Source organism: Vipera berus, assembly GCF_964194415.1.
Source record: "Vipera berus genome assembly, chromosome: 12".
Taxonomy (NCBI): domain Eukaryota; kingdom Metazoa; phylum Chordata; class Lepidosauria; order Squamata; family Viperidae; genus Vipera; species Vipera berus.
The window spans coordinates 17,831,997-17,856,781 of NC_138215.1; the positions used below are offsets into that span (position 1 = coordinate 17,831,997).

The window sequence follows — 24,785 nt, forward strand, 5'->3', positions numbered from 1 at the left end:
TGTCAAGGTAAAGAGAACTTATGTCTGACAACTCGAGGGGCAGAGATGAAAACAAAAGCTGGAGCCTAGCCACGGGGGAAATCTAAACTAGATTAGTAGTTAGATGAAAGAGAGTCTACCATTCGTCTTGCACCGGGTGAGCTGTTCAAAAGGCTTGAGCAAGGACAACGATGCAATAAAACGTAACCCCGGAGTAGTACGGAGTAGCTGCAGTCGGCTGGTGCTGCCGATCTGCCTTTCTGAAACAGCTTTAAAAGCTAATTGTGCTGGGAAATTGTGCTAGAGGCAGCCAAGCAAAAGACTGGTGCAAAGGGGAGGGAAAAGCAAGCTCAGCGTACCAGCCCAGAGACCCCCACGAAGACCCCCACAAGCCCGGTCGAGGCAAATGCTCACCATGCACCGAAGGTTGTGTACCTTGGTGGTTGGGAATAGAGAACCTGGATAAGTAGGGTGGATGAGCTGCCTCGTGGAGTTGGCCCAGGCGGTACTCCTTCAGGAGCAACTCTCAAAATGTGGGAGCCAGGAACCCATCTGGAATTCCTAAGTGTAGATAGGAGCCCTAGATCTATAACTCTTCCCTGCCCAGTTACACCTAGACCAAATCATAGGGTCTCAGGGGAGCTGGTGGCAGTTGGGGAAGGGGACGGTTCTGCAGGGCATCCAGATTGGATAAATTCATTATTTCCAGATATTGAGGTAGTTCTGTTAAGTATTGCTTGAAAACATTTCTTTTCCTCCTTCTCCTTCTCCTCCTCTTTCTTCTTTTCTCCTCCTCCTCCTCCTCCTCCTCCTCCTCCTTCTTCCTTTCCTCCTCCTCTTCCTCCTCCTCCTCCATCCCTTCTCCATCCCTCCTCCTTCTCCTTCTTCCCTCCTCCTCCTCCTCCCTCCTTCCCATCAACTCAACATAATACTCCTTCCTCCTGCTTTCTCCACAACAACAACTGGCCAACAACTGGAGAGTCCCCCAGCTGGCTTCCATGCTGAAGGGAGGCCTAGAATTCACAGTCTCCTGGTTTCTAGTCCAGTCCCTTCACCGCTACACCAGACTCCGTGGGCTAAGCGGTGGATTTGGGTCTCCCCACGGAGAGCTCTAGAGGGTTCCTCTGATCAGTCTCTGAACTCTGAACCCCCCTGCCCACATCTTGCTTTCTTCTGTCCTCAAGATGACCTGCGGACAAAGATCTGGCACCAGGGCATTTTCTTTCCTGCTGGCTAATGGGTGCCGGAATCCCATCCAGCCTTCTGTTAACCTGTCACTCTGCACAGCAAAACTGATTCTTCCCGGTGCACTTAGCAGGCCAATTGGTATTCTCTCTCTCTCTCCCTCTCCCTCCCTCCCTCCCTCCCTCCCTCCCTCCCTCTCTAAGCTTCTTGGATGAGAAGTGAAATGTCTTCAAGCAAAAACAAAGCCCAGTTGCCTTTGAAAAAGCACCTTTGGGTTTTACTGTGACAGTAATAGTAGTATGTCTGAAGACCCATCCTTCCTTCCTTCCTTCCTTCCTTCCTTCCTTCCTTCCTTCCTTCCTTCCTTCCTTCCTTCCTTCCTTCCTCCCTCCCTCCCTTCCTCCCTCCCTCCTTCCTTCCTTCAGGCCTTCCTCCCTCCCTCCCTCCTTTCCCCTTTCTCCTTCCTTCCTCCCTCCCTCCCTCCCTCCCTCCCTCCCTCCCTCCCTCCCTCCCTTCTTCTCCTTCCTTTCCTCCTTCCTTTCCTCCCTCCCTCCTTTCCTCTTTTTCCTTCCTTCCTTCCTTCCTTCCTTCCTTCCTTCCTTCCTTCCTTCCTTCCTTCCTTCCTCCCTCCCTCCCTCCCTCCCATCCTTCCTCCCTCCCTCCCTCCCTTCCTTCCTTCCTTCCTTCCTTCCTTCCTTCCATCCCCCTCCCTCCCTCCCTCCCTCCCTCCCTTCCTTCCTTCCTCCCTCTCTTTCTTTCTTTCTTTCTTTCTTTCTTTCTTTCTTTCTTTCTTTCTTTCTTTCTTTTTCTTTCTTTCTTTCTTTCTTTCTTTCTTTCTCTTTCTTTCTTTCTTTCTTTCTTTCTTTCTTTCTTTCTTTCTTTCTTTCTTTCCTTTCTTTCTTTCTTTCTTTCTTTCTTTCTTTCTTTCTTTCTTTCTTTCTCTCTCTCTCTCTCTCTCTCTCTCTCTTCTTTTCTTTTCTTTCAGGAGCTATCTGAGAGATTTTCTTGGCTTGGACTCAAGCCCCTCTTATCTGACTGTTGCCTTGGTAACTGCTCTTAATCTTCTCCTCCAAGGCCACTCCCTGTTTCCTCTAGGATGATCAAGGTGTCAACAGGAGAGAATATATATGTGGCTCCAAGTTGAACAGGGGCGTCTTGGGGACTCTCTGAGTTTGTTCAAGGACTCCACAATCAGGGTGTTTCAATTCCTGGTGCTAACAAAGAACCGGAGACACACCGGACGTGATGGAATCTGCCCAGTCCTGAGGTGAGCAGAGCAAGACCCAATATTATTAAACCAATGCCATACAAATCACCAAGATCCAAAAAAGCAGGCGCAGCAAAATAATAATAATAATAATAATAATAATAATAATAATAATAATAATAATAATAATAATAATAATAATAATAATAATAATAATAATAATAATAATATTGAAGAAGAAATCAGTTGCCATAAAATGGCTAAAGCTTTCCTGGATCCTGTTAGCCTCACTGGAATTCAGAAATCATACATAATGTAATATTTTACAAAATTATATGTTCAACCATATCTTGTCTGCAGCCCGTACAATGCAGTTAGTCCTTGACTTACGACCCACAGTTAAGCCTCCAAATTTCAGTTGCTAAGTGAGACATTTGTTAACTGAGTTTTGCCCCCTTTTACGACCTTTCTTGACACCGTTGTTAAGCAAATCACTGCAGCTGTTAAGTTAGTCACACAGTCGTTAAGTGAACCTGGCTTCCCCTGTTGACTTTTCTTGCCAGAAGGTCACAAAAGGGGATCAAGGGACCCCGGGACGCTGCAACCGTCATAAGTATGAGTCAGTGGCCGAGCACCTGAATTTTGGATCGTGTGACCCTGGGGATGCTGCAACGGTCGTATGTGTGAAAAACGCCCCTAAGTCGCTTTTTCCCCCCGTGCTGTTGTAACTTCAAATGGTTACCTATCAAATGGTTATAAGTTAAGGACTAGTGGATTGCATTAAAAGCCTTCAAAACAGGATTGAAGAAAACAGTATGGAATCTTATTTAAGATTTAAGGCCGTAGGTAAAAATATCCTCCCTCCTCTAATCAGAGGCGAGTCATGACGCGAGTGATTCCATACGATGGAAAGCTGAGGGACACAGGCAGTCCTCGACTTACAACAGTTTGTTTAGTGACCATCCGAAGTCTCAACGGCGCTGAAAAAAGGGGCTTAGCACCGTTGTTTTCACCCTTACGACCGTCGCAGCATCCCCGTGGCCACGTGGTCAAAATTTGGATGCTGGACAACTGGCTCCTATTTAAGCCGCGTCCTGGGGGGGGGGTGTCTCGTGATCCCCTTTTGTGACCTTCTGACAAAGTCAACGGGGGAAGCCGAGTTCGCTTAACGACCAGGTGACTAACTGAATAAGTGCTGCGATTCAATTAACAACCGTGGCAAGAAAGCTCGTAAAACGGGGCAAAAATTCACTTAGCCACTGTCTCCCTTGGCCACAGAAATTATGGGCTCAGCTGTGGCCCTAATCCGAGGACCTACCTGTACATGTTCATGAAAATGAGGTACTTTGCAAAGTGTCAATAGCATGCTACAATGCCGGGTGTGTGTTTGTGACTTGAGCAATACCACAGCCTAGTTCATTTTTTCTCCCCCCCCGCCTCCCCCAGCTTTTAAACAAGATTATTTCTTGGCCCTCCCATTAAGGCAGCGTTGCCTCTATCCCTCTACAGTAATGACTGCGTAAAAACAATTAGATAAGCCGTTGGTGCTTAGGGAAGTCGCCTTAATGTGTTAGTTAATAGCCATGGGTGTTATTATTATTATTATTATCTCTTCTCCGCCATGTGAAGTCGTGGCTGCCCGTTCTTTAGCTGCTCGTGGTCTTCATTTGCACCGAGTTCGGCTAGAGAACCGAGGATGTCATAATGCTGTTGTTTTCTTGCAGACATTTCATTAGCCAAAGTAGGTAACACTGCTGGTGCTGGAAAGGAATGGGAGTTTTGCTCTATGTTTGTATGCAAGTGGCTTGCAAATCCCACTCCTTCGGAGCACTGATGATGTTACCTAGTTGGGTCATGAAATGTCTACAAGAAAACATCCAAGCTCAGAGAACAACAAGGACCTCCTCCTCCTCCTCCTCCTCCTCCTCCTCTCCCTTCTAGGACTGACGATGTTACCTAGTTGGGTCATGAAATGTCTACAAGAAAACATCCAAGCTCAGAGAACAACAAGGACCACCACCTCCTCCTCCTCCTCCTCCTCCTCCTCCTCCTCCTCCTCCTCTCCCTTCTAGGACTGACGATGTTACCTAGTTGGGTCATGAAATGTCTACAAGAAAACATCCAAGCTCAGAGAACAACAAGGACCTCCTCCTCCTCCTCCTCCTCCTCCTCCTCCTCCTCCTCTCCCTTCTAGGACTGACGATGTTACCTAGTTGGGTCATGAAATGTCTACAAGAAAACATCCAAGCTCAGAGAGCTACAAGGACCTTCTCCTCCTCCTCCTCCTCCTCTTCCTCTTCTCCCTTCTAGGACTGACGATGTTACCTAGTTGGGTCATGAAACATCTACAAAAAAAATCCAAGCTCAGACAAGAAGCAATGGATGGAAGCTGGTCAGAGATGCCTGCTGGAACTAAGGACATGCTTCCTCACCTTGTTGGGTGCTCCATCACTGGAGGGTCTCAAAATAGATCGGACAACCATTTGTCTGGGATGGGGAGGGAAAGGGTTGGGCTAGAAGACCTCCAAGGTCCCTTCCAACTCTGTTATTCCTGATATAGACTAACATGGCCACCCCGCCTGTTGGATCTTAGTTGGTTTGTCTTTACTATCTCCATGAGGCTTACATTATTTGTTACATCCGTAAGATTTATTTTACTTACAATTTACTGCACGCGTGAGACTTTTGCATGCCTTTGTTATATAAAGCGGATGGCTGAATGTTTGTTTTGGTTCTTGCAGTAATCAACCTTGCCTCAAGATTGCCCACCAAGCTTGTACATCAAAGAGTAGGTCAATTAGATCAGCCATCACCTTGTCCTTGACGCTCCTGGACCTCAATTTAGTTCTGTGTCTTCTGGTTTCTTTGCATCTGTTTTTAATGTTATTGTTCTTCAATTTTGGTTCTTCTTCTTGGGAGTGAGTTGGACTTAAATTGATCTTGCTTTGCTTTTCTTTTTTTAATCACATTACAAGCAGGTAAAAGCATTGTTTGTCCCTGGTTTTTTTTTTACCCCCCCCCCCCAAATGGTCCTTTTTCTTTTGAGCTGCAGATAAATGAGTGTTATTTTGCCTTAGCCAAACACCAAGGGAGAGAATAAAGTATGAAAAGCATATAAATAAATACATGAAATTATTACAGGGCTGTTGCTTTGCAATCTTCTTGGAGATTGTTGAGGGACTACGTTTCCCATGCCCCTTGCTCATGGTCCATGCTTGATGTGTCTGTGTGTGTGGGGGGGCTAATGGGGATTGTAATTTGAGAGGCCGAAGGCAACCAGGTGTGCTACCTATGACCTATTTTATCAAAATTGAGAAGCAGCCACGGTAGCAAGAAGTAATGTGGAGACCTGCCAAAATCAGCTTCAGACCACAAAGGCAGCTGGTAACTGCAGACAAACTCATATTAGTTGTTCTTCCTCCTGTTAATCTTCCCAATTAAAACTCTCTTCCATTGATCCCATCAGCAAGGAGCTGCATCAAGGCCAAGTTGGCCCCAGATCCATGCTGTAGGTCTCCGGGAGGTAACAAGATCAGGGTCAGGTCAACAGCCCTCAAATTGTCCATTTTGCAGCTTGCAAAATGTGGTCTGTCAAGGCAAACGGTTCCAAATCGGGACTTGGTTCCAGCTGCAAAGTCCTCAAAAGCCAAGAAAAACCTCTTCTTGTGGATTGGTGCCCGCTAATACTGGGGGTCAAAGTGCCCCTTTTATGACTTGACCTTTTGTCAAGTTTATTTAAGGGTTTGGAGAAATTAATTTGGAGAAAAGGAAGAATTTCCTGACAGTTAAAATCATTAATCCGTGGAACGAACAACTTACCCCCCAGAAGTTGTGGGTGCTCCATCACTGGAGGTCTTTAAGAAGGGATTGGACAATCATTTAGAACAGAACAGAATAGAATTACAGAATGAAATAATAATAGAATAGTACAGAACAGAACAGAATAGAACAGAACAGAACAGAACAGAATAGAATAGAACATTGTAGAATAGAATAGAATAGAATAGAATAGAATAGAATAGAATAGAATAGAATAGAATAGAATAGAATAGAATAGAATAGAATAGAATAGAATAGAATAGAATAGAATAGAATAGAATAGAATAGAATAGAATATGGGATGGAATAGAATAGAATAGAATAGAATAGAATAGAATAGAATAGAATAGAATAGAATAGAATAGAATAGAATAGAATAGAATAGAATAGAATAGAATAGAATAGAATAGAATAGAATATGGGATGGAATAGAATAGAATAGAATAGAATAGAATAGAATAGAATAGAATAGAATAGAATAGAATAGAATAGAATAGAATAGAATTACAGAATGAAATAAGAATAGAACAGAATAGAATAACAAAACAGAAAAGAATTACAGAATGAAATAAGAATAGAATAGAATAGAATTACAGAATAGAATAAATAGAATAGAATAGAATAGAATAGAATAGAATAGAATAGAATAGAATAGAATAGAATAGAATAGAATAGAATAGAATAGAATAGAATAGAATAGAATAGAATAGAATAGAATAGTGGTGGGATACGGCTTGCAGCTTAGTGGTCCCTGGGTTGTGTTTCCCTCCCATAAACTGCATCCGACGTGGCAGCTGGCAAACTGATTGTCTCAACCGGGTGGCTTCCTTGCTAACTCCAGGTCTACATCACAATGTCCTTAAGTCACCATCTGCCCTTCAATAAAACACCGTCCGGGTTGTGTGGGAAATTCTGTTCAGAATAGATTAGACTTCATTGAGCAAAATGGGAGTGCAGGCAAGGTCACGGAGGGATTCTTAATTTTCCTCTCCTCCTACCAGGTGAAACAGGGTTGCTTTTCTCATCTCTGCTCCTACAACTACAGTGTCTTCATTCCCCCCCCCCCACCATCTCATAAAGCTTGCTTTGGGAGAAAAAATGGTTTACTTAAAGGAACAGAGCACCAAGACAAGATCCTTTCCATTATTCCCTAAATAATAAACGAGAAATGATTTTATACTCCTAGTTTTATGTTCTAAGAACGTGCGACAGGCTATCCCTCCTGATCACAGGGTGCCAGGTCTTTGCTCTACTCGCATTAAAAAGAAACACCTACAATTTTATCCAAAGATACCTTTTCACGAGGCCTTTTTTTTCTTTGAAGACGTTTCGCTGCTCATCCAACTCAGCTGAAGAAGCTTCTTGGATGAGAAGCCAAATGTCTTCAAAGGAAAACAAGAAAGACCAGTTGCCTCGTGAAAAAGCATCTTTGGGATAACTATGACCTGGACGACTGAGCGTTTCCATAGGTACACCTACAATTTTTGCAATACTGAGACAGTCTTTTTTGGATTGGCTTGAAGATACCCACGTGTTACTGTACTTCATGCTCTAATCCATCCTAGTGTAGACCTCCATTCTATACCTCAGTGGAACAAGCAATCTTTCAGTTGTGCTAAAAGTCAACTGTCTAAATTTGGAGGGGGAAAAAAGGCTATCATCAAAATAGAACATCAACATAACATTAGGCTGAAAGAAGGGTTCTGCAGCAGTAAAAAAGCATCTACGAACACAATGGATTCTGAAGTATTTTAACATGACATGTGACTAGCATTTCCTAGTAACGAACATCTTCATACCTAAAGGTGATACGGCACCTTCATTTCACTGAGTCCGAATTTATCTGGAACCATGGGAGAGAGGCAGAAAAAAAGAGCCATAATTCCAAGAACTCTTGATACATTCTTAGGCTCATCTTAAGATGGTCAGAATAACAGAGCTGGAAGGGACCTTGGAGGTCTTCTAGTCCAGCCCCCTGCTCAAGCAGGGGACCCTATACCATTTCAGACCAATGATTGATCTTCTAAAAAAACCCTCCAGTGTTGGAGCACCCACAACTTCTGGAGGCAAGTCGTTCCACTGGTTAATTGTTCTAACTGTCAGGAAGTTTCTCCTTAGTTCCAGGTTGCTTCTCTCCTTGATTAGTTTCTATCTGTTGCTTCTTGTCCTGCCTTCAGGGGCTTTGGGGATTAGGTTCACCCCCTCACCTTATGATCAACAAAGATACTCTGATTTTGTTTATCTACTGGGGATCTGGAAGGAAGCGCAGCGTCACCTGGTCTTCTGTAAGACCTCAGCTAGCTACAAGAGAAGAGAAGAGCAGCATAACACAGCTTGGCAGCCCTTCATGAGTAATGAAACTTAGAGACAGGTCAAACAACACTTCCCTTGTTTGGAGTTGCATGTCCTGCAAAAGGAGCCGTGCTTTAAATGAAAACTGGGATTATTCTTGGTCAGTAGAGACCATGGAATTCCCCTATCTTTTCTTTTCTCTTTTTTCTTTTTTGGTAGACTGGCATCACTTTTGCTAGCCTACAGCAGACAAAAATAGACAGCTGTGTGTGTAAAGACCAGGAGACATTTATTCTGTACATTTTAAACAGGTGAGGAACTGGGTTAATTTTCCACCTTCTTCTCCCACACAAACTCGGGGTTTTGGAGTTGGGAGCCAATGCTGGGCCTTCATTCTCGGAGATCAGTAGGCTACTCTACCCACAACGCTACAGTACGGCAAGTTCTCTCCAACCTAATTATATACACAGAAGCACACGCAGCAGAGGTGAAGAGACGGTTGCAGGAAAATCAGGGGGGAAAAAAAGAAAAGAGGGGGGGGGAATCTCCCAAGAATAAAAGAGGAGGGGACAGAAGAGCTGGGTTGAAAAGAGGAACCCCATTGACCTTGGCTGGTTGGGATCGAAGAGGTGGCCCTGTCCTTCAAGTAAAATGAGAAGAAGAAAAAGTCCCAGGGAAACAGGATCACCACCCATCTAAAGGATCTCATTTGTAGATAGAATAGAATAGAATAGAATAGAATAGAATAGAATAGAATAGAATAGAATAGAATAGAATAGAATAGAATAGAATAGAATAGAATAGACAGATTGTAGAACAGAATGGAATAGACATTGTAGAATAGAATAGAGTAGAGTAGAGTATAGAGTACAGTAGAGCAGAGCAGAGCAGAGCAGAGCAGAACAGAACAGAACAGAACAGAACAGAACAGAATAGAATAGAATAGAATAGAACAGAACAGAATAGAATAGAATAGAATAGAATAGAATACCAGAGTTGGAAGGGACCTTGGAGGTTTTCTAGTCCATCCCCCTGCTCAGGCAGGAAACCCTATATCAACAATCCCTCACACCAAAAAAATCCAACCTAGGACATAGCCGTCAGCCCCAGTCCCAGGGAAGCAGGATATGACCTTTGGGACATAATAGGATTAACCCACCACCATCAGGCACACAGACTCAGGTCAAAGTTCATGGCACAGGAACAACTCCAAACAAAAAGCCCAAGAAGGGATAAAAACCCACCACTCCCAGCTACATGTGGTCAGTTTCCCCAGAGCCACATTGCTGTCTGGCTCTGCTCTTCAATAAACTGCAACCTTCTTTCTAAAGCAGTCTCCATTTTGTTTGTTCCCGGCTTGGACCGGACCCTGATGAAGATTTTTTTCTCTCAACAGAAGGAAATAAGGATGGAAGGAAAAAAGAAGGAAGGAAAGAAGAAAGGAAGGAAGGAGAAACAGGGGGTGGAAAGGAAGGGAGGCAGGGAAGGAGGAGCATACCAGAACTGAAATCCAAAAACCTTTGCCAAATTGGAAGCTTGATGTCTTTTTTTTTTTTAATTAATCTGACTTCAGAGGAAAGAGTCAATTAAGATCCTGTATTTAACACGTCTGAGAAAGACCGGGAATATAAATCATATGGCTCGAAAGAACTGATGTTTGCTTTAGGCTCCGCGCCATGGTCACTGCAATCGCTATGGCAACAGCTGGGAGAGAGGCCTGTCACTGAAGCAAAAGGAGAAACTGAATCAATGTCGGCAGTGGGAAAGCGGAGGGGGGGGAGGAAACTAGGGGGGGGCAGAACTGGAACAGTTCCCGCCACCTCCAGCAGAGGGCGTGATGCCAGAGGCTGGTTCTCAAGAAGATCAAAGGGAAAATTGCTGGAGGGGACGGTTCAACCCACCCACCCACCCACCCACCCCAAAACAGCTTGCTGTGTCTTTCCTTGGTTTACCTCATCCCTCCTCTCCTCCGTAGTGGTTGCTTTAAAGTCGCTGCCTTTTGCTGGGAAAACTCCAGCCTGAAGAAGCCCCCCGGGAGACTGCAGGCAGCCTGGCAGAGGGATGCTAAGCTTGCTTGGTCAATCCGGGCGCTCAAAGCGCCGTTTTCCCCTTGAGCAAAGTCAAGCAAGGCTGCTTTCATCAAGAAGGCCAAGGCTCCAGGGCCAGGGGCAGTGGTGGGATTCAAACAGGTGAACAACTGGTTCTCTGTGTGGATGCCACTTCCAGAAGTCCATTCCGGGCCTGGGCAACAAAAAATTAGCTACCGGCTCTGCCGAAGGGGTGAGAACCGGCTGAACCCCACCACTGGCCAGGGGAAAGTGGGAAGAGAGGCTTTGGGGGTGGGGGGGTCTCCGGGCTTCTTCCAAGCCAGAGAGGAGGAAGAAAAATGGGGGGCAACTCTCTTCCATTCGGGGGGGGGAACCACCTCTCTTACTGAAATTTGCCTGGGTTCTGTGAAATGCTTTGAAACAGATGGGCGTTGAAATCAGATATAGCCTGCTTATGTTCCTATTGGGATTCTTGATCAACCTACTGGAAGGGAGGGAGGGAGGGAGGGAGGGAGGAAGGAAGGAAAGGGAACAAGGAAGGGAGAGAGGGAGGGAGGGAGGAAATAACAGAAGGAGTGAAGAAGGAAGGAAGGAAGGGAGGGAGGAAGGGATAGAGGGAGGGAGGGAACAAGGAAGAAAGGGAGAGAGGGAGGGAGGAAATAACAGAAGGAGTGAAGAAGGAAGGGAGGAAGGGAGGAAGGGATAGAGGGAGGGAGGGAACAAGGAAGGAAGAGAGAGAGGGAGGGAGGGAATAACAGAAGGAGTGAAGAAGGGAGGAAGGGATAAAGAGAGGAAGGGAGGGACTGAGGAAAGGAGGAAGGAAGGGAGAGAGAGGGAAGGAATAACTAGAAGGAAGGAAGGGAGGGAGGGAATAATAGAATAACAGAGTTGGAAGGGGTCCTGGAGGTCATCTAGTCCAGCCCTCTGCTCAAGCAGGAGACCCTATTTCAAACAAATGGCTGTCCAGCCTCTTTTTAAAAGCCTCCAGTGATGGAGCACCCACAACTTCTGAAGGAAGAGAGGGTTAGGGTGTAACGGAGGGAGGACTATCCCGCTCAGGATTTCTGTCTGTAGGCCTCAAATCGGGGGAAAAACGCTAAGCACTTACCTTTTGATTACCCAATAACCTTGCTGTCTCTTCAACTGTTTTGCCAAGCAGCCCAACACCGGTTTTAGGAAACAAGAGAGCCAAAGAAGAAGGACTACTCTTTCTGCCCATTTCCACGCTTGATCTTTCCCCCTCTTTGACGTAAATCTTGCCGTTGCTCCATTTTGGTTCTCCTTCCATCCCTCCTCTGCTTTCACTACCTTCTCAGCCATTTCCCCACACACACACACACCAATAATGCAAGAAATGCTTGCATGTGCTCTCCGGCCACCCCAGATAGACCAAGGGAAGAACGGCGTTCTTCTTTTGTCTTCACTTAATGACCCACATCTTTGACAGGTTGGCTGCCGGAGAATTGTCAGGCTAAAGAGCTGACAATATATTTTTTTTGAAATGTGGGACATAAATTGTGACTCTATTTTTTTTCTTTCAGATATGTCTGCTGTGATCAGCTTGTCACAATTTCTTCCAGGAGTACTTTGGTCTCCTAGAGGAAAACATTTGTCAAAACAGAGGGATGTTCCCTTCATTGTATCAAAGAAAAATATACCATCGCACAGGAAAAGGGTGACTTGGGCTGTCATAAATTGGGCGGTGTCCACTGTGAATCCGTTGACGGGGCAATGGTGACCACGAAAAGAGCACAAAAGGATGTATTTTCTGGAACTCTTCCTCAAACACAACAAATAGGAAAAACAAAGGATGCAGAAGAATCTCCTAAATGATGCTCCATGTTTAAGCCCTATGACCTGTTTAGACACACATGGATGGAAACAGATATGTTTTGCTAGAATTGCTCAATACAACAAAATTATGAAAAATTAAGAAAAGAAAATGAAAAAAGCAAGAAAGAAAACATAGAATCATGACTTCCACTCCTCAATTCTATTCCCTAATTGCCATCTTATTCTTTCCCCTTTTTCTTTCACCCTTTTTAACCCCCAAATCAATTCCAACTTTCCTGCTTTCAACGAATAATCCACGTTTCCAGTCTTCTTTTAAAAAAAAAGTTTTATCGTTTTTCGTCTGACCAAACTGGTCAACAAACTCCGCCATTTCTGCGAGCTCCATCAATTTTATAATCCAATCTTCTACGGTGGTTATTTCATTATCCTTCCATCGTGGTCTGTACAATAACAATTTTTGCCTCAGATGGCAACCATGTGTTAATGAATTTATCACTTATTTACTTAGCGTAGGGCATATCACACATGGACTAGCAATATATATATTAATGTTTCACCTAGATTAGTAAAACACAATAAAATATAAATGTTAAAAAGATCTAAATTCAAACGCCAATGTCTAGACCATCTAACCACTGAAGCGCAGCATCATTTATATTATTTTTTTAAAAATCAGATACCGGCCCTCAACTTACAGCCAGTTAATGGTAATGTGTTAACAAAGAAGTTATTAGAAACCCGAACCCATTGGTAGCCTCAGATTTCAATGAACATAGATTCAATTTTGCAACTACTAAGATTGTCAGACAAGCAGGATCAAAAACAGCCAGGGAAATGATTGAAGCCTGGGAAATAGACCCCTTGTCAGTCAACAGGAGTGCTGATTTACCACCAGCTTATCTAGTACTTAGGAAGTGAGGGTTGAGCAGCACAAGGAAACACAGCCAACAATTTAATAGCCAGCCATCAACACTGCAATGCAACCAGGCACCACATAAATACCACACACAGAATAGTCCAAAGCACACATTCTGCTAAACAGAAATTCCCTGAGGATGGGCTCCAGCATGAGTCCGGAAGCTCAGAAAAATAAACCTGTGGCCAAGTGACTGGCCCAGATTGGATCCTGCAACATTATCCTGGGACAATCATTCATTAATCATTCATTATTAAGAACCTGCTGGATTAAACCATCTTTGAATGGTGTGGACTGGATGTTTATTAATCATGTTACGGGCTGGGAAAATGACTTCAGTGGGGGAGAGGTTTTTGGTGGAAGCCCAGTGTTTTGCTCTCATAACAAGTAGTTAGGAAAATAATAATATCCTGGTTAGGGACGCAGTGGCTCAGTGGGTTAGGATGCTGAGCTTGTCGATCAGATGGTCGGCAGTTTGGCGGGTCAAATCCTGAGTGCCGCATAACAGAGTGAGTGCCTGTTACTCGTCCCAGCTTCTGCCAACCTAGCAGTTCGAAAGCACGTAAAAAATGCAAGTAGAAAAATAGGGACCACTCCGGTGGGAAGGTAACAGCGTTCCATGCGCCTTTGGTGTCTAGTCACGCCGGCCACATGACCACGGAGATGTCCTCGGACAAGCGCTGGCTCTTCGGCTTTGAAACGGAGATGAGCACCGGCCCCTAGAGTCGGAAATGGGGGAACCTTTACCTTTACCTAGGTGTGCCTCTGGGTCAATATTTCATCTCCAGCTGTGCTGTTCTGCTGGCTTTGATCTCCACTGCCAGAAGTGATGAGGATGTGATAGGAGTTATTAAGCAATGGAGACAAAGCTCTATCCTAATAAGTACAGAGGTTTTCTAAAATAGAAATTGATGGGGAGAGAGAGAGAGAGAGAGAGAGAAAACAGGCAAGGGCAACGGTGGCAAGGAATGGATCCTGGTGGCCAAGAGGATAAATTAATCACCAGAGGGACACAAGATTAATATTAATGAGCTTTCCATTCTGAAGCTGAATGTCAGCCTTCAAAGTGACCCTGTGCTGGAGGGGAATTGAAGGAGAACAAGGGATAAGAGATTAGATTGCAGAAAGAAGCTATTTGTAATGCAGGAAAGGCTGGTCTAGGGATGGAAAGCAGAGGGGATGCTACAGTGCTCCCTCCAAAGAAGACTGGGTCAGCCTCTTCTCCAAAGCACCTGAAGGCAGGACAGGAAGTGATGGATGGAAACTAATCAAGGAGAGAAGCCACCTAGAGCTAGGGAAGAAATTTCCTGACAGTGAGAACAATTCACCAGTGGAGCAACTTGCCTCCAGAAGATGTGAATGCTCCAACACTGGAGGTTTTCAAGAAGAGATTGGGCAACTGTCTGAAGTGGTATGGGATTTCCTGCTTGAGCAGTGGGTTGGACTAGATGCCCTCCAAGGTCCCTTCCAATTCTATTATTCTGAGTTCCAAGTAAAGGTCCATGGTTTTTGACTTCCATAGATTGGTATCTTGGTCCAACAGTTGAAGGTGACCAAGCGGTTAGCCATCCCAACACAGATTTTGTAAAAGAGCTTTTTTCAGACTAACAAATCTAATATTTTGGCTTTTTCATAAAATGTGTTGGTCTGAAAAAGGTGCTGCCGGGTTACTTCTGGTCTTCTATTGATTTCAAATAACACAATAAATCCTGTTAAAGGTATACACCAGGATGATGGCAACCCGAAGCTCTCCAGATATGATCAGCTCTCCAATCCTTCATCAGTGGTCGAGCTGGCTGATACTGAGAGCAGTTGCCCCAAATAGCTAAATATCAAGAAGAGACTGGACAGCCGTTTGTTTGAAATGGCACAGACTCTCCTGCTTGGGCAGGGGGTTGGACTAGATGACCTCCAAGGTTCCTTCCAACTCTGTTATTCTGTGTTCTATGTTCTAAAGAGAACCAGGCTGCTAAGCCAAAGCAGATACCTGATTTTTTTTTGGTATCGCTTTGGGGGAAGAAAGTCCTGTGGGCCAAAACTAGACTATCAATCTACAGAATTCATTTCTATTTCCCTTCTCTTGGGAGACTAGAATGAATGAGCTCATTAGAAAATGCACATTTCCATCACAATAGTACAAATAGTGTGCCAGAATAACACACACACACACACACACACACACACACACACACACACACACACACAAAATTTACTAAGTCAGAACTCCAAGACTAATCTATGACTAAAGAGTCACTACCAGCAACACATCTTGGAAATACAAAATGTATATGAATTAGGGGAGACGCCTTAGTTAAGAGATTCAAAGAAGAGACCCATAATTTCTGAAGGCCTTAAACGGATATTGGAAGGTAGTCAAAAAATTAACTTTGTCAAAGGTTGCTCTTTAAAGTACAACAAATAGCAATATCAATTAGACTTATATACTGCTTCACAGTGCTTTATAGCCCTCTCTAAGTGGTTTATAGGGTCAGTATCTTGCTCTCCAACAGTCCAGGTTCCCGTTTGATCGACCTTGGAAAGATGGAAGGCTGAGTCAACCTTGAGCCAGTCAGGATTGAACTGCTGGCAGTGGGCAATGTTGCATTCTAACCACTGTGCCACCAGATAGATAGATAGATAGATAGATAGATAGATAGATAGATAGATAGATAGATAGATAGATAGATAGATAGATAGAGATAGATAGATAGATAGATAGATAGATAGATAGATAGATATAGCAATAACAATAGCAATAGCCCTTAGATTTATATACCACTGCACAATGCTTTACAACCCTCTCTAAGCAGTTTACAGAGTCAGCCTGTTGCCCCCAACAATCCGGGTCCTTGTTTGACCGACCTCAGAAGGATGGAAGGCTGAGTCAACCTTGAGCTGATCAGGATCGAACTCCAGGCAGTCAGCAGAGTTAGCCTGCAGTACTGCATTCTAGCCACTGCGCCACCACAGCTCAATGGCTACAAAGTTCCCCTTAGGAAGACTAAGATACGTGCTTCCTATGTCACACTTCTGGAGAAGGAATATCAAGTCCCTGAGAGCCTAAGCGATTGCAATAGGAAGAAAAAGATACGGTTCATGATGAAATTACAGAGAAAAGGAAAGTGGGTGATGAACCAAGAAAGTGAGATGGAACACCTGGCCTGAAAGAGAGGCATCCATGAAATGGGTCCTTAACTATTGGTGATAACATTGAAAAAAAGGGGGGAAAAAACTTGGTAGGACTGACAAAGTTTTCCCCCATCCTCCTGAATCCAGGATAAGAGGAGAACTCCTCTGCTACACGCCGGATCTGACTTCAAAAATAATTGCATCTGAATCCGGAGACACCATTTCTTTTCTGATACTGCCGTTGTTTCCCCCAATGCCTCTCCAAGCCTTCAGGCTGAAGGCAATGGGTGGCGGTCTTCGCTTCTGTCGACGTGAGGTGCTGAGAACAAGGAGAGAAAATTGCTGCCTCAAACTGATGCAGGTTCTGCAGCAGCAATACTCCCCCTTCCTTTCACGCCGTAAAAATAAATAAATAAGAGGAATGTTAACAAAGCCAACAGGGAAAAAACAACAACAACAACAACCCAGCGGACAGATGCTTTCCACAGCACTGGTCTATTGCTGAAGGGAAGGAGGAAACTTAACTAAAGCTTTCCAGTTTCACACCTGTTCATTTTCTCTGGGGTGTCGAGAGGCAGCTGCAAAGCCAACCAGTTAGCCCTCCCCTTAGAGGGCCGGAAGCCCAGCGGCTCAGAGGACTTGGAAAAAGCAGCTACAACACCTGAAAAGAAAAACCTAGTTTGGGAGATGACTCCGGAGATGCTCAGTCATCCAGGTTGTCCCAAAGGTGCTTTTTCAAGAAGCAGCCTTTTGTTTAGCCTTCTTTCAACAGAATAAGAGAGTTGGAAGGGACCTTGGAGGTCATCTAGTCCGACCCCCTGCTCAGGCAGGAAACCCTTTACGGTTTCAGACAAGTGGCTGTCCAGTCTCTTCTTAAAAACTTCCAGTGTTGGAGCACCCACCGCTTCTGGAGGCAGGTTGTTCCACTGGTTAATTGTCCTCACTGTCAGGAAATTTCTCCTTAGTTCCAGGTTGCTTCTCTCCTTGACTGGGGGGTGGGTGGGTAGGAGGGATATGACACTACCTATCTCCTGTTTACAACATAGTGCTTTCATCAGTCCCACACCCATTTGCACTATCCAGGTGACTCTGAGGGCCCGTGTAAACCTCCAAGTGGCCTCAACAATTCTCAGAGGGAGTGCTAATGACCAGGAGTCTGCCAAGAATAGAAATCCTTCCGTTCCCCACCATTCAGTCTGAACTGAAGAAGCTTCTTGGATGAGAAGCAAAATCTCCTGAAGGGAAAGCAGAAAGTCCAGCTGTGTCTTGGAAAAAGCACTTTAGGGACTAGCTTCAGTGAGTTTTCTGGCTCACCCACAGGAGAACCATCATAAACTAGTCCTGACTCATGCGAGCGGCACACCTCTTTTAAACCGGGACAGGTAACACCTGCTATGGGTTCCTCAATTTCTTCAGAGGTGACCAGGGTGTGGCAATCCTGTTATTACTGCTCAGGATGACCGGTAAGTGGAGGAACATTGGCGTTATCACCTGTAACCTTGGAGAATTGACTTGCCCACCTCATTCTGGACTTCCACCAGAACAGCTGTGGATCACGTGCTTTACAAGGCAGCCAAGATTCATGGCTCTGTTAATGGATAGCAAGTTTGCCCCATGCTCTAGGTGAGCAGCAAGCTCCCTTCCAAGTTTGCATTTAATTTAATTAATTTAATTTAATAATTTTATTTATATACCGCCCTTCTCCCGAAGGACTCAGGGCGGTGAACAGGGCAGATATATAAAAAATACAAAAATACAAAAGTTAAAAAGAATTAAACATATGCCCAACTAAAAACAGTAAATACATATATTAAAAATGACAATAAAAAACCCAACCCATCCCCCATCAGGCCAGGCTGGCTTGCTCAAATAAGAGTGTCTTCAGATCGCGACGGAAGAAGCGAAGGTCGGGCGCCATCCGGAGCTCAACTTGAGGGCCAGTGAACAAGCTGTCAGCAACACTGGGAGGTAATTTATGAGCAGGGGTTCATCCTTTCAGGCATAAGGGACCCCAAACAACATTGCTGGGAATAAATATTGCAGCTTGTTTCCACGCCTTATGGAGAGTCACGGAAGCCTGTTGGGTGATACAGAGATATTTTTTTCAGCCTTTAGATGAGAGAGAGAGAGAGAGAGAGAGAGAGAGAGAGAGAGAGAGAGAGAGAGAGAGAGAGAGAGAGAGAGAGAGAGAGAGAGAGAGAGAGAGAGAGAGAGAGAGAGAGAGAGAGAGAGAGAGATATTTAAGGTTTACATTTGGGAAATGTTCAAGGTGGAAATGAATGGAGAATAGCTTTGGAAGGCACACCACATTCAAGCCCACGTTTAATCTTCAGCAAGATCTCCAAACAATCCCCAACCACACCTCCCAAAGAGGACCATTCGGCCACCAAATTTTGGAGTGGTTGACAGACCGTAAATGGCCTTCAAGATGACCTAAGGAAAGAGAAGGAGGTTGGTGAAGCACTAAGCAGGATGGAGGAGAACTAGACCTCCAAGGTCCCTTCCGACTCTTTTACAGGACGAGGGAGGGAAAGAAAACCAAGGACAAGCGAGTATCAGGAAGGAGAGACGGTGGTGGTAGCACTTCTTTAGGAGACCGAACAAAAGATCTCAGATCAAAAAAATAAAAAATAAAAATAAAATCAGCCATTGATCTCAGCTGGGCCTCAAAAGCTGAACAAAAGCTGAGGGAGGGAATGACTTCAAGGGAGATATGAATTCAGCAGTACATCACTGAGCTGCTCAAATTTAGCAGCAGTTTTAAGAGAAGGCACCTGGAACTCTAAATCCTTGCCAGAGGGGAGGTTTACAACCTGCCGCTTGCACAACTCTGCCTTCAGTGAATAATTTGTGGATTTAAGGGCAATGTATTTGAAGAGGAGCAGCCTGATGCGGTGGGGATTCAGCTGCTTTCTTTCATTATTCTTAAAGGGGTTTGAAATTTTAAATATCTTTCAATGTATGGCAGGTGGAGGAAGGAGAGCAGCCAAGGCGTGTGATAAGGAGAATCTGCAGAGGGAGACATAAATATCCAGATGTTGGCTGCAATTGCATGATCGTTGCAAGTAAAAAAGGACTGAGCTCCATCTGCACAGTTGAAGCCACCAGCCTAACTCCCCTGCTTGCCATCTTTTCGTTAACATGCACATAATCAGCAAAGGGATCACAGAACAAGCCGTAGTTTTCACCTCTGAGACTTCTGGCGAGCATCAGCTACACTTGGCAGTCATGACCAGCCACAGTGGGTCAGCCGTCAGATTGTCTCTTTCCCCCTGACCTTGCAAGCCCCCCCCCAAAAAAAACCAACGACCTATAGATCAGAAGCTCAAATTGTGAAGAAGCAAGCCAGTTTCATGACCCACACTGCTGGGTGGGTTGTCTCCAGCATACCGAAGTTTGAGTTAACCATAGTTTCTGGCAGAGGAGCTTCATTTCAATCGGCTTGAGGATCAACACTGCCTTTGGAAGATTCATTGAAGGCTGCACCCCAAAAGTAGGCAGAGCTAATGCCAGTATTTCTAGGAAGATTCTAGGAGTTGTAAGAGGTGACGAGTGGGTCTTCAACATCTGGGTCAAAATGCATTAAACCAGGGGGCATGGCTGGCTGGGGGATTCTGGGAGCTGTGTCTTAAAGCTGTGGTCCACAAGTTTTAAAGTTGCCAAGGTTGGGCACCCCTGCATATTAAAGAGTCTCTGGAGGAGCAGGAAACAGTCAAAAAAAGTCTACATTTTCTACCCTGTGAAGATGACTAGAGAGATGCTGGCAAATTGAACGTGCACTAGCCCGTTTCCTTAGAGCTCAGACTTTTGAATTCTCAGCAAGGAAAGGATTTCTGTGTAACCAGGCAACCAACCAACCAAACATCTATTCTGTCTACCTGCTTTTAACCTGTTGCTGCAGGAAGTCCCGGAAAATTTTTAATTGCTGAATCACAGGGAAGCTAAACTTGGCTTGTTTCACTTGAGGCCTTCCCTCCTATCACTTTTGGTAGCAAACAGAAGAAGCGAGAGCTGCTGTTCCTTTGGCAGGCTGGAATCGAAACATTAAGATCTAGAGAAGGGTTCTCAATCTTGTCAACTTGAAGATCTATGGACTTCAACTCCCTGAATTCTCCTGCCAGCCATGGAATCGAAGTCAACACATCTTCAAGTTGACACGGTTGAGAAAAACTTCTCTAGATGATTACCACACTCATAATAGCAGCGTTCCAATATCTCAGGAGTTGCCACAAGGAAAAGGGAGTCAAGCTATTCTCCAAAGCACCTGCAGACAGGACAAGAAGCAACGGATGGAAACTAATCAAGGAGAGAAGCAACCTGGAACTAAGGAGAAACTTCCTGACAGTGAGAACAATCAATCAGTGGAACGACTTGCCTCCAGAAGTTGTGGGTACTCCAACACTGGAGGCTTTTAAGAAGAGATTAGACAAAATGGCATAGGGTCTCCTGCTTGAGTAGGGGGTTGGGCTAAAAGACCTCTAAGGTCCCTTTCAACTCTGCTATTCTGCCTCAGAAGGGTTGGGAAAGGCCTCATCCATAAAAAGTAACTCTTAGGAGAAATGGTAGAAATAGCACCATTCCTGGATGCTCATGTGGGCAAGGGAGATGTGATGTCACACGCGTCATGCACAAATGAGATGAACTATGGAATCTATGTGAGGTTGCATGCCACGTCATGTGCGCAGTGGGGTTCTCTCTGTCCTTTGCATGATGATGTCCTAATTTGCTTCACAGGCAGGGTGATCTCATGAGGGTACACAAAGTCATCCCAGCTTTTATTAAATGCCTGTATTATTGGACGGAGAAAAGATAGTCAAGGTTTAATTTCCTCTGTTATTTTTTCCCCCCTCTTTAGACCCCTGAGCCTCCTGACCGCTGAAAGCCTTTTAAGTAGCTCTGAACTAAAGGAGTTCATTTCAGGCAGCTGTGTGTCTTTCAGTTCTGAGTTGCTTCTGTTTTATTTCTTGCAGGAGTTCTTATCATGATGATGCCTTGAGTGAATATTGTTGCACTTAACAGTTAGATTTCCTATTGATTTTTTTTTTACTGTGTTGTAAAGTGGTTTGTACCCTTCCAGTTGGCAGGCACTGGGGGACTTTGGCAGAAGGAGGACGTGGAGGAGGAGGAGGAGACAAGGAGAAAGAGTTGGACCATGCTAGTACTTGGATGAGACATCTCCAGGAGATCCCTTTGCCTAAAAACTAGGCTGAGAAGCTGAAAGGTCATCCTGAAGAAAGCAGCGGGGGAACCCATTTTTAAGTTTCTGCTATGAAAACAACATGTCTCTGGAGTCATCAGGGATCAAATCTGACTCCAAGAAGTCTATGTTTTTTTTGCCAGAAATCTATTTAATGGTGCTAACTAATATAATATTAACTTGTACTGATTTTTTTTTTAAAAAAAACCCTGATAAATAAGGAAAGAAGAAGCTGCGGAAATTTAGTAAGGAAGTGGGAATATATTTTACAACTTGAGGGTCCCAAATTAAAAAAAAGAAATAGGAAAATGCCTATTTAGAGCTAGACACCATAGATAAATAAAAGGTCCAGGAACTCATGTGTTCCCTAAGAATGACATTTATGGGACTCTCCAAAACTTACCTCGAATTGAGATTTATTTATTTATTTATTTATTCTTTAAGTGAAAGAAGGAGAAATCTTGATGCACAGAGGAAAACATGAGGTCGCTACCTATCAATCTACTTCTAATTCTGGATTGGATTTTTTTAAAAAAAACCCAGATCCAATTTGATTCAATTCAGTTTGACCATTGGACAACAATGTCCAAACTTGTTTAGAAGCATGTGATTTTCTAGGAGCCCTCTGTTGAATTCAGTACAGAGAATTGATTCATAGGTCAGCGGAGTCATCTTGCAATCGAATCCCACAGCTGAAGATAACCTAACCCTTAGCCATTGTAATCCTTGATATCAATCCAATTATGAGTTTGGGTTGGGTTGGGTTGGGTTGGCCTTAGCACATTCTAGATGTTTACCTTCCTGGCTTCTCCTGTTTTGAGGATTGCGATGCCAGGACACCACTCAAAGAGAGTGATTTTTGGAATTCCAAAAGTTGTACATCCTTGGAGAGAGAACCCCACTGCGCACATGACTATAAGGGAAGTATTACTGGATTCTGACCTAAACAGTTTCCTCCATAAGATATATAGAAATTCACTGTGAAATCCGGCTGATAAGTACACACATATATACACACATTCTCTCTCTCTCTCTCTCTCTCTCTCTCTCTCTCTCTCTCTCTCTCTCTCTCTCTCTCTCTCTCTCTCTCTCTCTCTCTCTCTCTCTCTCTCACACACACACACACACACACACACACACACACACACACACACACTCACCCTGTTTCTGTCTTCCACCCAGCTGGTTTCTTTGTGAATAGAGGCTGAACTGAGAATCCCAAAGACAACAGGACAGACCATAATATGCCCATCAGTTCCTTTGAAGGCTGAACTCCTATTGCAGTGATTGGGAGAGAGACAAGGATGGAAACTTTTTTTAAAAAAATGTGTATTTTAACCAGTAGATATTGGCTGAGACTTAACGAGTGATGAGCAAAGGGGGTTTATAACAACTCGCCACAAGCAACTCGCAGTGGTTCAAGAGTTACACTAATATCAAAGAAATAGTAGACTAAAATCATTAAAGAAAGGATGCCCAAGGAGGGACAAAATGAAATGGGAATGAGAAAAATTATAATATTTTTTAAAGTATTTTAAGTAATTAAATGGAATTGTTGAATTGTTCTGCAGTGAGTTGTCCCATGACGAGTTGGCTACGGCAAGTTGTCCCATTCTGGAGCAAAGGTCCTCTGTTCCTTTTGGGGCTGTAGATGTGCTTTTGGGGGGTGGGGGGAAGACCTGGAGTGCTAATTAAGGAAATTCACTTCAAACCCTTGTTTCGAGCAAGTTCTTCAAAAGACACAATGCTGTTTGAAACTGGAAGGACTTTAGTTTGGAGGCTACCAAAATGGAGATCAAGTTAGATGTTGAGCTGGTAGGACATCTGCAAGGCCCATCAACCCATTAGCAGTTTTTGGACTGGATCACTTTGCTTTGCTTCTTCCTGGCTAAGGTGCGCTTTCTATCTCCAGAAAACAAGCTAAAGTGAAAAAAATCCCATCTAGAACAAAGGACACGTTGATCCCAAAGGGAAAGTCAAGAGAACATCTCTCAAGAGAAAGAGAATCCAGCTAAGTTGGTGATGCTACCCAATCAGCTTGGAAGCTTCAGGTGCCATCTTCTAGCCATGATTTAAAAAACAGGGCTTTTCTGACAAAGAATTTCACAAAAAAGACTATATTCCAAGCACGGTAGGTATGGCCACTTCTGAGTACCACTCCACAAACCTTGATGGCCTAAGTTTGACCATCATCTCACCCCCATCCATTCACAAGATATTGGCAACTGAACCAACAGTTGTATTCTTTTTCTGGTCTTATTTTTAAGCTACACCATCTCATAGTATCCACAACGGTCAATGCACCCAGGAATGATCTCCAGAACTTCATATTTGACAAAGAAACATGTTCACAACTTGAAGAACAGAGACTATTATCCATAGCCACCAAAAGTCAGAAGTGCATCAAGAAAACATTTCAGCCACCTTGGAATGATCACACCCTTGAATCATGGAACTTCTTACATGCTCCCAAACAACCAAGAGCTCTGAAATAAGACAAATCAGGGTTAAGAGCAAGATAGAGCTCAACACAACTAGGGTCACTTTTTTTTCCTGCCCAATCTACTTCCTGCAACTTCTCTGCCACTCTAATCCTCTTTACCCACAACCATTTGACAAAAGCACAATCAGAGCCTCGTTTCAGGTCCTTTACCGCCCCCCCCCCATCACAATTTCAGACGCGCATTAAGAACCACACTTACGTCTCGAAGTTCCTTCGCCACCTCCTTGAGTTCTTGCAGAATGCCTTCTAGCTGCCCAATCACCATTTTCATGCGCCCTCGGATGTGCTCCCTCTCATTAACGTTGTGGCCGTCTGTCGTGTTGTTAGTGGGCTTCCTATCCTGCAAGTCCCGGTTGTTCATTCTTCACAGGGTGCCGGGGAGCTGGGGCAGAGTTGTGTTGCACATTCTGCTGTTGCCCAACCAGATTGTGCCTCCACAGAGCCTCTCTTGGGTGGGGAGATCTCCACATCTTAACGCTCCCCGCTTGCCCAGAAAGTCCCAGTAGCGCACTCACTTCCTATCCTTTGTTCTCCCCAGGGTAACTGGAAGGGGCCAACCAAGCCAGAGAGAATGGGATGGGAGCAAGGGGGTGATGAATCCAACAGACATACATCTCCAACTTGGCCATCTGCCCATCTAGGCAGCCAAGGTTTGGAATCACCCTCAGTCTGCCAACTGGTTCGGGAGAGAATGCCACAGACCGTGAGCTTAGAAA

At 44.4% G+C, this 24,785-nt stretch overlaps 1 protein-coding gene across 1 annotated transcript in view; it reads right to left on the reverse strand.

The window, feature by feature from the left end:
- INSYN1 (inhibitory synaptic factor 1) overlaps positions 1-24,430 on the reverse strand; it is a gene marked incomplete at both ends in the record, with an annotated part of 46,183 nt that extends 21,753 nt beyond the window's left edge. Inside the window, one exon of the mRNA XM_081337088.1 lies at positions 24,269-24,430. Coding sequence (XP_081193214.1) covers positions 24,269-24,430 — 162 coding nt within the window. The remainder of the gene's footprint in view (positions 1-24,268) is intronic.
- Positions 24,431-24,785: the final 355 nt, after the last annotated feature.